The 13,680-nt window shown below is 39.8% G+C and overlaps 1 protein-coding gene across 1 annotated transcript in view; it reads right to left on the bottom strand.

Annotated features, from left to right (window-relative positions):
• Positions 1–13,429, bottom strand: part of EFNA2 (ephrin A2) — a 278,333-nt gene extending 264,904 nt beyond the window's left edge. The window contains exon 1 of the mRNA XM_015810676.1: positions 13,308–13,429. Coding sequence (XP_015666162.1) covers positions 13,308–13,429 — 122 coding nt within the window. The remainder of the gene's footprint in view (positions 1–13,307) is intronic.
• Between the last annotated feature and the right edge of the window lie 251 nt (positions 13,430–13,680).

Here is a 13,680-nt window from a genome sequence, read left to right as displayed (position 1 = left end):
AAGATAGATAGATAGATAGATAGATAGATAGATAGATAGATAGATAGATAGATAGATAAGCAGGCAGGCAGAGACAGACAGGCAGATGATCGACAGAGTTATAATAAATATAAAATGTAACATATGCTTAGGAATAGATGGATAGACAGACATTATATATCTATTAAATACAGATATGGATTTAGGGTCCCTTTTGAGAGAGATGGGCAATTCAGAAATTTGAAATATAAACAGATATATAGATATACTGTAGCTATAGATATAGAGATACAGGTGCGGATATATAGATATAATATAGTATTTATATAGCTGCCCTTCTTTCAATCAAATCTGGATAGCACCCAATCAGAAATTAAAAGACATATAACATCATATTAAAACTATAAAATTCAACCGATTCAAGCATTAAAAACTATAAAAACCTGGAGCCAAATCCTGATTAAATGCAACTGGAAACATAGAGAAGCAAAGCACAAATACAACTGCCAGATACATCCGGCAGTATTATTTTTCATGTATTTATTTGTCACTATTTACACAACTGCCCCAAATCCTGATGCGTTTCAAGTAGGATCCAACAAAAACTCAGTAAAAATGAAATTGCATACCTAGGATTAAAAATAGCATTGTGAAAAACCATCGGTCAATTGTCCTAAAGATCTATTAGTTGAAGATGTACTGAAAGAAAACTGGCTTATTCATGAAATGCTGGCAGGATAGGAGCCATCTCACTTCTGGGGCGGAGGCTATTCCATAAAATTGGGGGCACCTTGGAAAAGGCCTACCATTTGACCCCCATTCCATATACCTTGTAGGGAGCGGAGGTCTGCAAAGAGGACTTATATTTGACTCAGACTTACATCCTTCCAAGCAGTGGTGGGATTCAGCCAGTTTGCACCAGTTCGGCAGAACCGGTAGCTAATTTTCTGTTGCCCAGGCTCAGAACGGACTTCCGGAAGCGGCATCCACGCAGAGAACCGGCTGTTCACATATTTGAATCCCACCACTGCTTCCATGGTAAGTAAAATGAGGACCTGGATTGTTGAGAACAATATGCCGACTCTGTAAACCCTCTTAGAAAGGATTGTAAAGCACTATGAAGCGGTATATGTCAAAGTGCTATTACTAAATGCTACATTTGAACATTGATGTGGTCAGACTTTGGGTGAGGAATGAAAGCAGCTATGAAGATGTCCAGAACTTACTACAGTAGGCTATAGTGTACTGTACAGATGTCCACCATACTTACTACAGTATAAATCAACCCTGTTTTCAAGGCCAGTTCTGGGCATCTTCAAAAGGAAACATTGCCTTGCTAGCTTCAAGGAACAAACCAACTTGGGATGGCCAGATCCTGTCAAAACCTTCAAACCACACATTGCAAGCTCCGAAAAAAGAGTCTTCCTATGTTGGTTCTCCTGCTCGGTGGCTTCCATGAATGTTGGAAGCAGGATCCAAGCAGGCCTTTGTTCAGAGATTTCTCTGGGATGGGGAACTGAAGCAGAAAAAGGAAGACAAACTAGTAATCCACAGTCAGAATTCTTTCAATGTCCCCCCCCCCCCCCNGCCCCCCCCCCCCCCCGAAAAAAGCAGATTGACTATAAATGGCGAGGGGCGAACCTAAGAACTTGATTGTTGGGAAAGACAATTGAGTTGGGAGTCATCATGAGATATACCAGAAGATGGTAGTGGACAGGAAGACCTGGAAGAACGTCCATGGGGTCGTGATGGTCGGACACGACTTCGCAATTAACAACAACGAGATATAGGCATTCATTGTATCTGGTGCTAACCTAGAACCTCCGCGAAAGAAACTAGGAAATTTAAATTATTCCGCCAAGAATTTCAAATCAAAGAAGGGTATGCCAATATTCAGCCTAAATATTCAAGCATGTGTGATTTTGGAGGTCCTGTGGACTTAATCTGTTTTTTTATTTCTCGGTCTCATTTTTAGTATTCCCGTGCATTTCCCACAAAGCTACAATCTAATAATTTTAAACACATATACATTCCAAGAAAAACATCGCTCCTTCCGATACTCTTATGGCTGCATTCATGCAATGTGTTTAATTTGCTTAACGCATTCACCTATTTTCAAAACCATAGCCTAAGCAAAAGCTTGGTCTACACCACCAAGCCACCCCAAAATCACACACCAAACCAAGGTTCAAATTAATCCCACCTGGGATGGGTGAATGCAACTTCTAGATTGTTAATTTAACCAGATTATGCGTGTGGCACCCTGAGTCCCTTAGACATAAACAGCTGTAAAGCAAAAATTGTGACAAGCGTCACTGGATCAAAGATTTCCCACCTTCCAACATCCAACAGAGAAAAAAAAAATCCTTAAATCCTTAACTGTATTGCAAACATTTAAAAATAAAAATAACTCAAATAATATGCATTAACGCCTGGATAAGTGTTCACCTCTGGCGCTAATAAGCACAATCTTAAATGTGCCCACTCAGAATTAAGTCCTACTTCAATGTAACCACGCACAGCAAGGATTATATACAGAGATATACTGTTTGCAATAATGTGACCGCTAATTTAAATGAGAAATAATTTTTTGCGGCCACTTTGTGAACAAAAGTGATGGTTCGAGCAGCAAAGCTGGAGTCTCTTCGAATCTGTTCCCCATTTTGCCAGGACAAGCCCAATAGGGACTCAATCTAGCAAAGGAGAATCGTGTATGGGCAGTATCTTGGCTTGCCAGAGGAAAAAAAAACCGGTTAACTTTAAACCATTTTTTGCAACCTTCCTCTAAATCGCTTGAGACGACCAGGGAAACTGTGACCCACACACACACCCAGTTTGAACATTTTGTTAGTACAAAATTAAGGAGATAATACACCAAAGTCAGAATGAAGCAACGACCACTGAATTTTTGGTTGTCTTTCATTCAGAATTTGGGAATAGAGCAGAGCTGAAAATCTGGATTTGTTTAGGGCCCCTAAAAATGAAACTTCAAGGAAATTGGGGGTGGGGGTGGGCTAAGCAAATCTGAGCCATTTTTCTTTCTTGACAACCAATATGGTTGGGTTAAGTCAGAAATAAAAGAGGGGAGAAAAATATCTTATCCCCAAGCTATAATTCAACAGTGAACCGGTGACACCACCAGCAACTCTAAATGGCTAAAGACATAAGATGACTGTTTGTGGATGGATACAAAAATGAGCAGAAGAAAGTAAAAGTGGTTCAGGCAGCGTGAACTCTACAATTTGAAGTCATATAATAGAGAAAAAACGGGATGGTTTTTCGTTGGTTGCATCGGTGTTACTGTGGAAAATTACTACGGAGTCCTCTAAAATCAGGAATGACCCAAAATATGAAGAATTTATCATTTCGTAGGGGTTAGGGGATCATGCTTAAAAAAAGGAAAACACACACACACACACACACACACAGACACTATTGTTATTTATACACTTTCTTCTTCCCATTTGAATCTCTTTGCAGACTTCACCCTTTTTCGCAAAACCTTTGGTGTTAATCCATCATCTTTATCCTACTTCAAATGAACTTTATAGAGGTGTAATGAATTTATACCTAATGTTCCTTTTTATTTGATTTTCCCCCTTTCTGGTCAGTACCCTACCCATTGTAAAATAGCCAATAATGTGTATTCCCCCCTCCAGTTCTATTTAAACCATTCTCTTTGTTTTTCATTCTCTGTTCTTGTCTCCTTTACGCAGCCAAAATGTAAATCATAAGCTCGGGGAATCATCTTTTCAGCTGTTATTATTCTCATGTGTCATTTTTACTGATCAAACATTAAAAAAAGATGAGTAGACACTCAAATATACATACATACATATATACATATATATGGGTGTGTGTGTATGGGTGTATGTGTAATTTATGTGTGTGTGTATATATATATAAAACATATGTGAACATGTGTGTATGTATAGGTATGTGCAATATGTTTAGTATATACATGTATCTGTATGTGTGCAATATATGAATATATGTGTGTAATGTATATATAGGTATATGTATATGAATGCAATACATGTTTGTTTATATGTGTATATAATATACTGTATGTGTCTATTACCTGTGCATGCATGTGTTCATATGTATTATATATAATACATGCATACACACACACATATATAAAAATTACAGGATGTTTATGTGCAATAAACATCAGCTTTAAATTCCATGGTTTTGTTGATTAGACACACTGCATCTTTATCTAAGAAAATATTCAATGTGACTATCAAAATAAAAGACAAAACATCTTGTGTATCTACGTTTTGTTGAATAGACACACGTTCAAAAAATATACACATATGTATAATATAAATACACATTTATGACTTTTTTTTGTACTTCTGTAAAGTACATTCAACTGAAATACATGTCTATGGGGATACATATGTTAGTATTTTCTTCAGCTGTACAGCTACTACCGTATTATATAATGATTTCTCGTAATTAGGACAAAACCACCGAACAAGGAAAACAGAGATATAAACACAAGCAATACACATGGATTGGTTAAACCATCAAGGCAGATAGACTTCTAACCTAGATATATTTCTTCGTATGTCACCAAAATCATGGCATGATTTCAAAAAGCACACCAAGACAGTCCATTAGGTGTTCGCACACGCCTACATGCTAAAACCGCCAACTCAAGATGGTGGTGCAAAACCGAAGGTGTAAGCAAAACCGTGCTACAATTTGGAACCGGAGGGTTGAGGGTCCTTATTTGCACCCCAAGCCTTCAACCTCAGGAGTCAAACCAATGAGACGAGGGGAGAACGCAAATGTAGACCAACGACAGCCCGAGCGACCCCACCTTTCGCTTAGAATTCAGCACACAAGACAGCCAAATATATAACCTGTGGGGAAACACAATTGTGTCCCCCAGAGAGAGAAATTGGACCTTGTTTGCATCTGCTGTTTATTAACCGCCCGGCTGAGACAGCTCAAAGAACCAATAAAGAGGATTTAACGGTTTGGGAGAATGGACAGCCCAACTGGATATTTGAAAGGAAAGCGGGGTGGGGTGGGGGAGAAATGCGTTTTAAAATGATAACTTTTTTTTTTAAGGGGGCATAACGGCATTTTGAGAAACTCAGCCACGATTCGGGGAGGGGGGAAGGAGAGTTTTTTTGGGGTGGGGTGGGGTTTGGGAGCGGTGAAAATTGGTAGAAAGGTTTGGCTTAAAATTGGATCTGGGGTGATCAAGAGCGAAAATTTGAGCATGGGTGATTCCCAGCCCTGAAAGGGGAACACAGGACCCCTTTCAAAAATGAATGGGAAAAGGGGGTGGAATATGGCAAGGAATTTGTATGTGCAAGAGCAGGTGAAAAGAATAACTGTCCACGCACACACCCTTCCAAAAACAGGACCTCCCTGCAGAATATTGCAAAGGCTTCTATGATTTACAGCTGAGGGTATACTGAGAAAATAAACTGAGATTCATCAGAGAAGCAAACAGGAGATTGTAACTGAGTGTCCACCATTCCTTCCTTTTTTGTGTCTTAATATTGGAAGCTCTATCTAGAAAACAACACAACCTTGAAGATCCAGCTTCTTTAAAAGCAGTGATGGAATTTACCATGCCATAATAAGGATACACCTTGCAGGCGTCTTCCATAAATTGTGTTTTTTTTGAGGGGGAGTGGGAGAAGAAAGCAAACAGCAAAGGATGCTGTTCATCCCACTTATCTTAACCTGAAATTCACTTTGGGAATTATAGTCACAGATTCCCGGTGGAAGGTGGTTAAGACAAAGTTTCTTTCTTTTCCAGAAAGAAAGTTTAGTACCAACCCCAATTGCTTGCCTCTGAAGGCTGGTCTGGTTAACAGACAATAACATTGTCTGTTATTGATGACGATGGCTACTAGATTCTACGCCATGGAGATTTTCCTATCTTCACCACAATTTTTTTTTGTTTTTGCTTGACTTGTGCTGTAGACCATGGAGTTTTATTATTGCAATGGGAAAGGCATAAGCAAACACTTTTAATCAATAGTTTTATTTAATTAATAAGGAGAGATGGGGAAAAGAGAGAAACATCTTCCACCTCTTGGAGAAGGGAATAAAGATGGTGGAAGAAGACTGTGGATCATTACCTCAATTTGCCGTAAAAAGTTTGGCTTTTTATAGCAACCACATCAGAAGGGATGTATTTGCTGCGTTTTTAAAACGGACGCCCGCAAAAACCTTTTAAATAAATAAAATAAATAAAAGAGACGATGGTGTCACTCTTCCAGAACAGGAAGAATAGGGAGGTGTTTTCAGCTAGGCTGGATTTTTCTGCTGTACCCTCTTATTTTGTCTGTGTTCTTCAGAAGAATTATTTTGTTGTTAATGGTGGAGAAATCAGGGACTGCCAACCCTGATTTCAGCCAAATAAAGAGGCTATGAAAGAAATCACCTTTTTTCTATTTTTCCTTTCATGTTTTCTTACTCATCCCATTATTAGTCTGCTTGCCCATTTCAGAATAACTGAAGACCATAATGGATCTTCAAAAGAATGAGGCCACCATCTCAAGAAGAGCAGGATGAAGTACCCAAACATTTAGCAGAGTTGAGGGGAAAAAAGCACAAATTGTCACAGTCACATTTTTTTTTTACTTACTAAATTAAAGGCATCATCAATAACAGTGGGGCAGAATTCGGCAAGAAAAATGCGTGATGAATCTCAAAAGATAGGTTTCTTCTTGAGATTATAAGAAATTAATAGGCAGAAGCCCAGAAACTGAACCAGCTCAAACTCTTAACACTTATTTATTAGCAATTTCACTCAGATGGGGCCTCTAAGAACTATCTGAACCTTTTCCCAAGGATACCAGGCTGAAAGGCTAACCATCTTTTCTCCAGATAAGATGGACCCTGAAGTCCACCATCAAAGGTCTTGCTAAGTCCAGTTTCCTTCTAAATGCATCCATCTATTGTGTTTGTGAGATACCACAGTGGAAATCACAGGTGCTTTGAGGAAGTCTATCTCTCCCTCATTGTGTCTCCCCAAAATGCATCTGATTCCCTCTGAAATTAGGAAGCTTCATGGAACCACCAGCAGATGAATCTTTAACATCATTCTCCTAGGGAATCTGATCCAACCCACTGCCCAGTGGTCATCTCCAGAAATATTCACAAGAGTGCAAACTAATTTCCCGTAATTCTACAAATTTGCTGAAAATTTCGAATCATTCATGTATTGGGGGACTATGAGAAGGAGGGAGGGAGGGAGGGAGGGAGAGAGAGAGAAAGAGAGAAAGAGAATTGAAACAACAGTCTTGAGTGGGCACACATCACTGAAAGCTCTTTGGAAAGAAATAATAACAACAATTGAACAAGAGAAACATTTGTGTGGCTAAATACAGGCCAGGAGGGCAAAGGAAAATAAAATAATGGGATGGATCTGCGTTGCCAATTGAGAGAGAAAATAGCCAACCATTTACCCATCTCTCTATTTTTTCCCCCTCTTTTTCCTTCTGCAGATAGATAGATAGATAGCTATGTAGTGGTCTCCTTGGGAATTCATCTGGTGGCAAGGAAACTGTCATTCTAGAATTACACTAAAACTGCCCATTACACTGTGGCAGGTGGCGTGAACAACAATGACAAATCTTTATCTCTGATACTTTGGAAATGATTTCTCCAGTCACACCATCACAAAGAACAGAAATGTGCTTGGGTTTCTAACAGCATCTCAGCTCTTGCTCGGAATGGGTGGACATCTTGACTCTGAAGTCCATCCAGCTCCCAGACACAAACCCCCACCGCCACCCCTCCAAAATCACAGGGGTTACCTACACCGAATTATGGGTCACAACCCAATTTCTGGGCACTTGGGTTTGGCATCTACCCACACTCAACCCAAATGCATTTGAACCCTTGGCAATTTTGCAATCAGGAGACAGGCCAAGCTCTTGACCCAAATGATTGCCAGTTAGGGAATCCTTCTGCAAAGCTCCAGATTGCAGAAAGAATCTCAACACAGCCTTGCCAACTAAACAAAACAAAACGCACACCTATTTGCAAAATACATTGGACATTTCAAATCCAATGCCATTCCGGTGCAAAAGGGATATTCCTAAATTTATTAAAACAAAGGTAGTGGCAGAAGAAAAGCCAAAGGGAAGGTATCCTTAAAGATCATCACAATCACATATGAAGTTTGGTGTTCCAAGTGGACAATCATCCACAATCCTCTTTGTAAACCTCAAATTGGCCCATTGGAATTTGCTAGTTGAATTCTACTCAACATGCAAACCTATTCCAAGATGTTTCTCCTTGCTGGAAATGTAACATGGCGGCTGTTTTGCTGGGATACCAGCAGGTTTCTACGATGCTCAGGTTTTTTTTTTAATTCAACCTCAGCTTAGCTTGAGGAATTTCAGATTAAAATACCCACTCCACCACCACCATGTCCCCACCCCAAATATACACAGACACACACATATCATTTAAAACACACACGGGATTCCCCACCCTTGTCTATTCCTAACCTTTCCCACCCGTGGATATTTCAATCAACAGCCTACACAAAGACATATTTAATAAACATCTCTCAATGTTCTCCAGACCCGTGGCCACCACATAAAACACAATGATGGGTCAGCGATATCAAGCATGCCTGCGGGTGATCAAAAATTACATTCAGAATGGGCGAAGTTCCCGGTGTCTCAATTTACAATTGATTTTTAATTTAGACACAATTATCAAGGAAGGCATCCCCTTTACTCAAGACGAGGAGGCAAATGTGCCACAAGACGGAAACAGTGGCTTTCAGAGGGGAATAATAAAATGGGAAAGAGAGAAAGAGCTGCAGAGGAAGGGAAATTGAAAGATTTTGTGGAATTTTTATATCTTCGGGTCTTCCTCAGCCTTCCGAGAGGAGGGGGGGAAAAGTATATTATCATGACTTCATCTCTAGAGCTTCCTAATTTCCACTGTGCATTCAGGACTTCGCAGTGGATTTATACACAAATCTAGAATTTCAGACCAATGTGCTTTCATGTTATTGAGGGCCTTCTTTTCCTACTTGTGAACCATAAACTGTATTATTTTTCAACTGCTGAAGCTATCTCATTCAGTTATGGATATTATTCAAAACTGAGAAAAAAGCATTTTTTTCCTTAAGCGTTGGGCACGACCTACTTTGAAATTCTTATTTTCCAAGTTCTTTAGGAAATAATTCCCTAATGGACAACTTTTGACACTCTAAAGGGTAAGAAACTCGCCCAACACTGACCTAGCAGTACAAATTCTTACCCACTTAAGTTCCCACACAACTGACACACTTTCCACAAAACTGACACCATGAAATGTGAAAGAACTGCTAGCTGGGTTTTGCTATTGTGATCGGTTAGAATCAAAATCGGCCTCTTTGCAACCCCATCACTGCAAAATATTTTTGCACATCTGATTATCTTTGGTTTCGGGGAGAGGAAAGACCAACTGTGGACATGATATTATCTTTTACCTGTGAACGCTAACAATATGAGAATAAACCAGGAACTTGTATTTGTTTCCATAGGCAAATTCACAGAAAAATAACATAGCCACTATCTGCATTATGATTAGGATAATTCATCAGCATTCACTCGAACTATGTATAAAGTACTGATAAGGTGGTGAAAAAAGACATTAATTTAGTTCTAGTGTCCATTTATGTTCATTCATATAAAAAACCTTGCTCTGCATTAGACACATTTTTTTTCTTTAATTTACTAAAGTTTGTAATCTTTTTTCAGTTTTTTGAGGGAAAACAGAACAGTGACTCCAATATTTCACATTTCTCCAAAGCTGGACCTTTCAGAGATTCCCAGCGAGAGGACTCACTAATTTTTTACAAAGCCAAGAATCAGGAAGTAGACAATCTTAATTATCAATGACTTAAGAAATGGGAGGGGGGGCAGACCCCCCCAAATAAACCCTGGAAACACAGCTGCCATAAAATATCTTCCACGTCACACAAAGAAAGCCACACAAACAGTGCCAAAATAGGGATTGTGTTTTTAAAGGCAAGGTTCAGTGAAGGTCAGTGGCCCACCGGCTTTTTTAAAAAATAAAAAATAATTTAAAAACTCAGCCCAAATCAGGCAAATTCCACTCTTAGGATTTTGAGGTGAGGGAAAAAAGCAGAAATAGCAATGCAAACAAGGGGGGGGGAGGGAGGAGAAAAATGAAAGAGGTTAATGACTAGTAAAACAAATGGAGAATTCCTCCCTGAGAAAAATAATCCATGTGTCTCACGTAGGTTAGCCTCAAACACCCCATACCCCCAAATAGAAAAGACTAAATTATCCCCAGTTCTTCGGGTTGCTAAACTATGATGGCAAAGACCAAAGGCTGGGCAAGAAGTGGGCAAGTGTCAGGAGAATATGATGGTCTCCAGAGATCCTTCCCTCAAAGCTCAGCCATCTCCACAATCTCCAATATGGCCTCTAAACTTTTCAACTTCTCCCCGTGTCCTTACAACACAGAGGTCCGCATTGAAATCAGTCCCCAATTTTCTTCAAACCCAAAACATTTTGTTGGAGAATGAAGCTTTTTATTCATCCGGGCAGGAAATGGGCAGAGGGAAGAGCTTTCTCTCCTAAAAGCTCCAAGTTGTGAGGGAACAAGAATTCCCTTCCATTAAAAGGCCCATAAATCTGCTGGTTGGGGCATTTGTGCCCAATGGGGAGATTTTTTTATTTATTTTTTATTTTTTGGTGAAAAGTGACTGCCAGCAAACAATTCAGACTCCCAAGCTTCTCTGTCTGTTGCGGGCCTTTCCATAATTGGATGATACCCCAGTCCATTTCTACACGCATTAACACAGCCCTGACATATCAGCAGGTAGCTAAGAGGTGCTGAAAACAAGTGTCACAACACAACTTGTGCCAAGAGACACAAAACCCTCAACTGTAGCCAAGGCACTCACAAAAAAACTGCAGGCGTAATTTTACTGTTGTTCCCTAAAGATATCCCATGGACTGCTAATTTTGTGGGGATTTTTTTTTAGCTTTTGCTCTCAATAAATGAATGTTGTATTGGGAAACTAGCTTACTCTTTCTCTCTGGGATAAAGAAGGAACTCCTTCTTGCTCTCGTTTCATAGTTGTGGTCAAATTGCAGAAAGGAAATTAAAAAAAGAAAAGGTTTCTAAGATTTTAGAGTTAAAGAGAAAACAATGGAGCCATGCACGATTCGGAAGCGATGCACCATTTATGAAATACTAAACACAATGTATGAAATACTAAATGGAATAAAGGGGAACGCTTATGCCAGCTTCTCCTTCAACTGGGAGACTGAATGAGAATCACTTTTTCCAAAAGGTTTTTTTTTTAATTTTTAGGGGGAGGGTGGGGTTGGAGTTTGCTAAGATTAAAGGAAGAAGCTGTTATTTTGGGGTTAAGATCCTGTCCATTATGAGCAATCAAAGATTGGCTGTCATCCAACAGCCTGTTTCAACTACTTCAGAAAGCTGTTATAAGCCCTCGGCAAGAAAAAAGTCACTTCTGAATGCTCAGCTTTACTTTGGACCTAGGAAGAGTAAGAGGATTCGTTTAAACAATATTTGTGTTCACATTACAAGCTGACAGACCACAATAGCCTGGCGTGGACAAGGGTGGCGCAAACAGACCCCACATTCTAGGAATGTTGGATTTACTTGAACATTATAACCCAACCAATTAGGCTGCCAATTATGGTTTTTATATCAGAATTGGAAAGAGGTAATCTAATCACCCCCCCCAAGAAAAAATATATAATCAAATACCATGTCCTTCACCAAAAATCCGTTGGTCAACCTCTTTGAGTGAGTTTCTAACATTTGCCAGCCTGATGCTCAAAAAATCCTGCCCAGTTTTCTATACCGCCACATTTAGAACTATCTTACAGGAACATCAAGGCAACCCCCCCCCACACACACACACACCATCTAAATTGAAAATATAAAACTTTCCTCTTCAAGCTGCTTTGGAAATTCAACCTCCAGTGGGAGGAAAAATAATAATAAAGTCTGCCTATTTGGTCCAGCACTTTTTTTAAAAAAGAAAAAGAAAGAAAACCGTATTTCCATCCAAAGTGGTTAAGAAGAGAGAGAGGCACAGTAGAAAACTGTTTTAATTTGACAAGATCGAGACCTTAAGTGACATATAATTGATTTTACAGTCTGCACTGCTTCAGAAAATTGTTCTCCTTGGCTGCACAGTCTTATGATTTCCTAGAACTGACTTCTGGATGACTGATTTAAATATTTCTTATTTTCACCAAGGTGCGAAAATATAGGACAACTGCTTGTCCGTGACTGTGTGTGTGTGTCTGTATGTTTGTGTGTGTGTGTATATCCATACTCCCAAATATTGAATTATTTTGGGGGATTGAGGCATGGGGAAGAGATGAGAGACAGAGGGCACCCCAGTGAAATTTATCCAAGTTAGCCTGAAACTAGCAAAGAGATGTGAAATTTAAGCAAACCTAGCATTCTTGGCCTCTAGAGAGTTTTGTAGGGAAAAAATGATCTGACCCAAATTTTTGCTAAAAAAAAAATCCAGGTATAAACATTTGCTGCAATGCCCCCTCCCAATGATGACTAAGCAAATATCCATCTGCAAAAAGGAGACCAAAAGTGTTTTATGTGAGGTATTCGTCCAGCCCTTTAGTATAAACTATTTGCAATCATTACAAATTTTAGGAAGATGGGATTGCCTGATCTAAACTTCCAGACAAACCCAGATATGACACAAGAACACAGCAGCTGAGCTAGAAAGAGACCAAAATAGCATCTCTCCGCCAACCAAAAATCGCCTCCCCCCAAAAAAAAATTTTTTGGTCATCATTAAAAAGAAAAAACAAAAATAGGTCCCTTCCCAAGAGTTTGTAGATTAATCTTCCTCATGCCACTCAGGATAAAACTCCACTTTCAAACTCTTCTGTCCTCTCCACAGCTTGTACAGTGATGATACAAGCGACAATGTGGGATGCATTTTTTTTAAAAAAAGGTTAATAGTTTGGAAAAAACTTTTTTTTTTCCTGAGCTGGAAATATTTCCTCCAGCGGTCTCTTTTTGCAGCAATTTTTCTAGTTAAGTGTCTTTGCAAAGGGGTTGTGGGGGGGGGGGGGAGAGCCAGAGACTAGATTGTTACCTCCATTACAGGCATCCCAAGTGGAAAACTCCTATTCCTCCCACTTTGTCCAACGTCCCCCCAAAAATCTACAGGGAAAGTCCAAGCCCCCCCCCTATTCCCAACCTCTTCTCCCCCACAGCCCCACCCCATTCAAACGCAACTGAGGACAGACAAAAACCTTCCCCCCCACCCCAGTTCAAGCTCGGTTCCCTTTTCCACTTACCTAGGATTGGTTTTGTTCCAGTACACCGCGAAGCGATCCGAGATAACTTTGCTCCCGTCTTCCGTCCAGACACAAACCCCAATAAGGGCGACCACAAGCGCCGCTACCTCCGAAAGTTGCATTTTACTTGATTGGCGCTCGGCTAACCTCCTCCTTTTTCCTTTTTTTTTTTTTTTTTTGCAGGGAGATATTTTTTCTTCCTCGCCTCGTATTTTTTTTTTTCTGTTTTCTTTTCTTAAAGCACTTTGATGCTTCAAGAAGAAGGACTCCCCCCAGTCCAGTTCTCTTTTTTTATTTTGGCATGTTTCTTAAAATGTCTGAGGGTGGGTGGGAGCGGTCATCTTCCCATTAAATCGCCTCCGTCTGGCTTTCT

The sequence above is a fragment of the Protobothrops mucrosquamatus genome, unplaced genomic scaffold (genome assembly GCF_001527695.2).
Source record: "Protobothrops mucrosquamatus isolate PMUCROS unplaced genomic scaffold, P.Mucros_1.0 scaffold14, whole genome shotgun sequence".
NCBI classification, from domain to species: domain Eukaryota; kingdom Metazoa; phylum Chordata; class Lepidosauria; order Squamata; family Viperidae; genus Protobothrops; species Protobothrops mucrosquamatus.
Note: the sequence above shows the minus strand (reverse complement) of the source record. Positions and strands in the feature narration are given on the sequence as shown.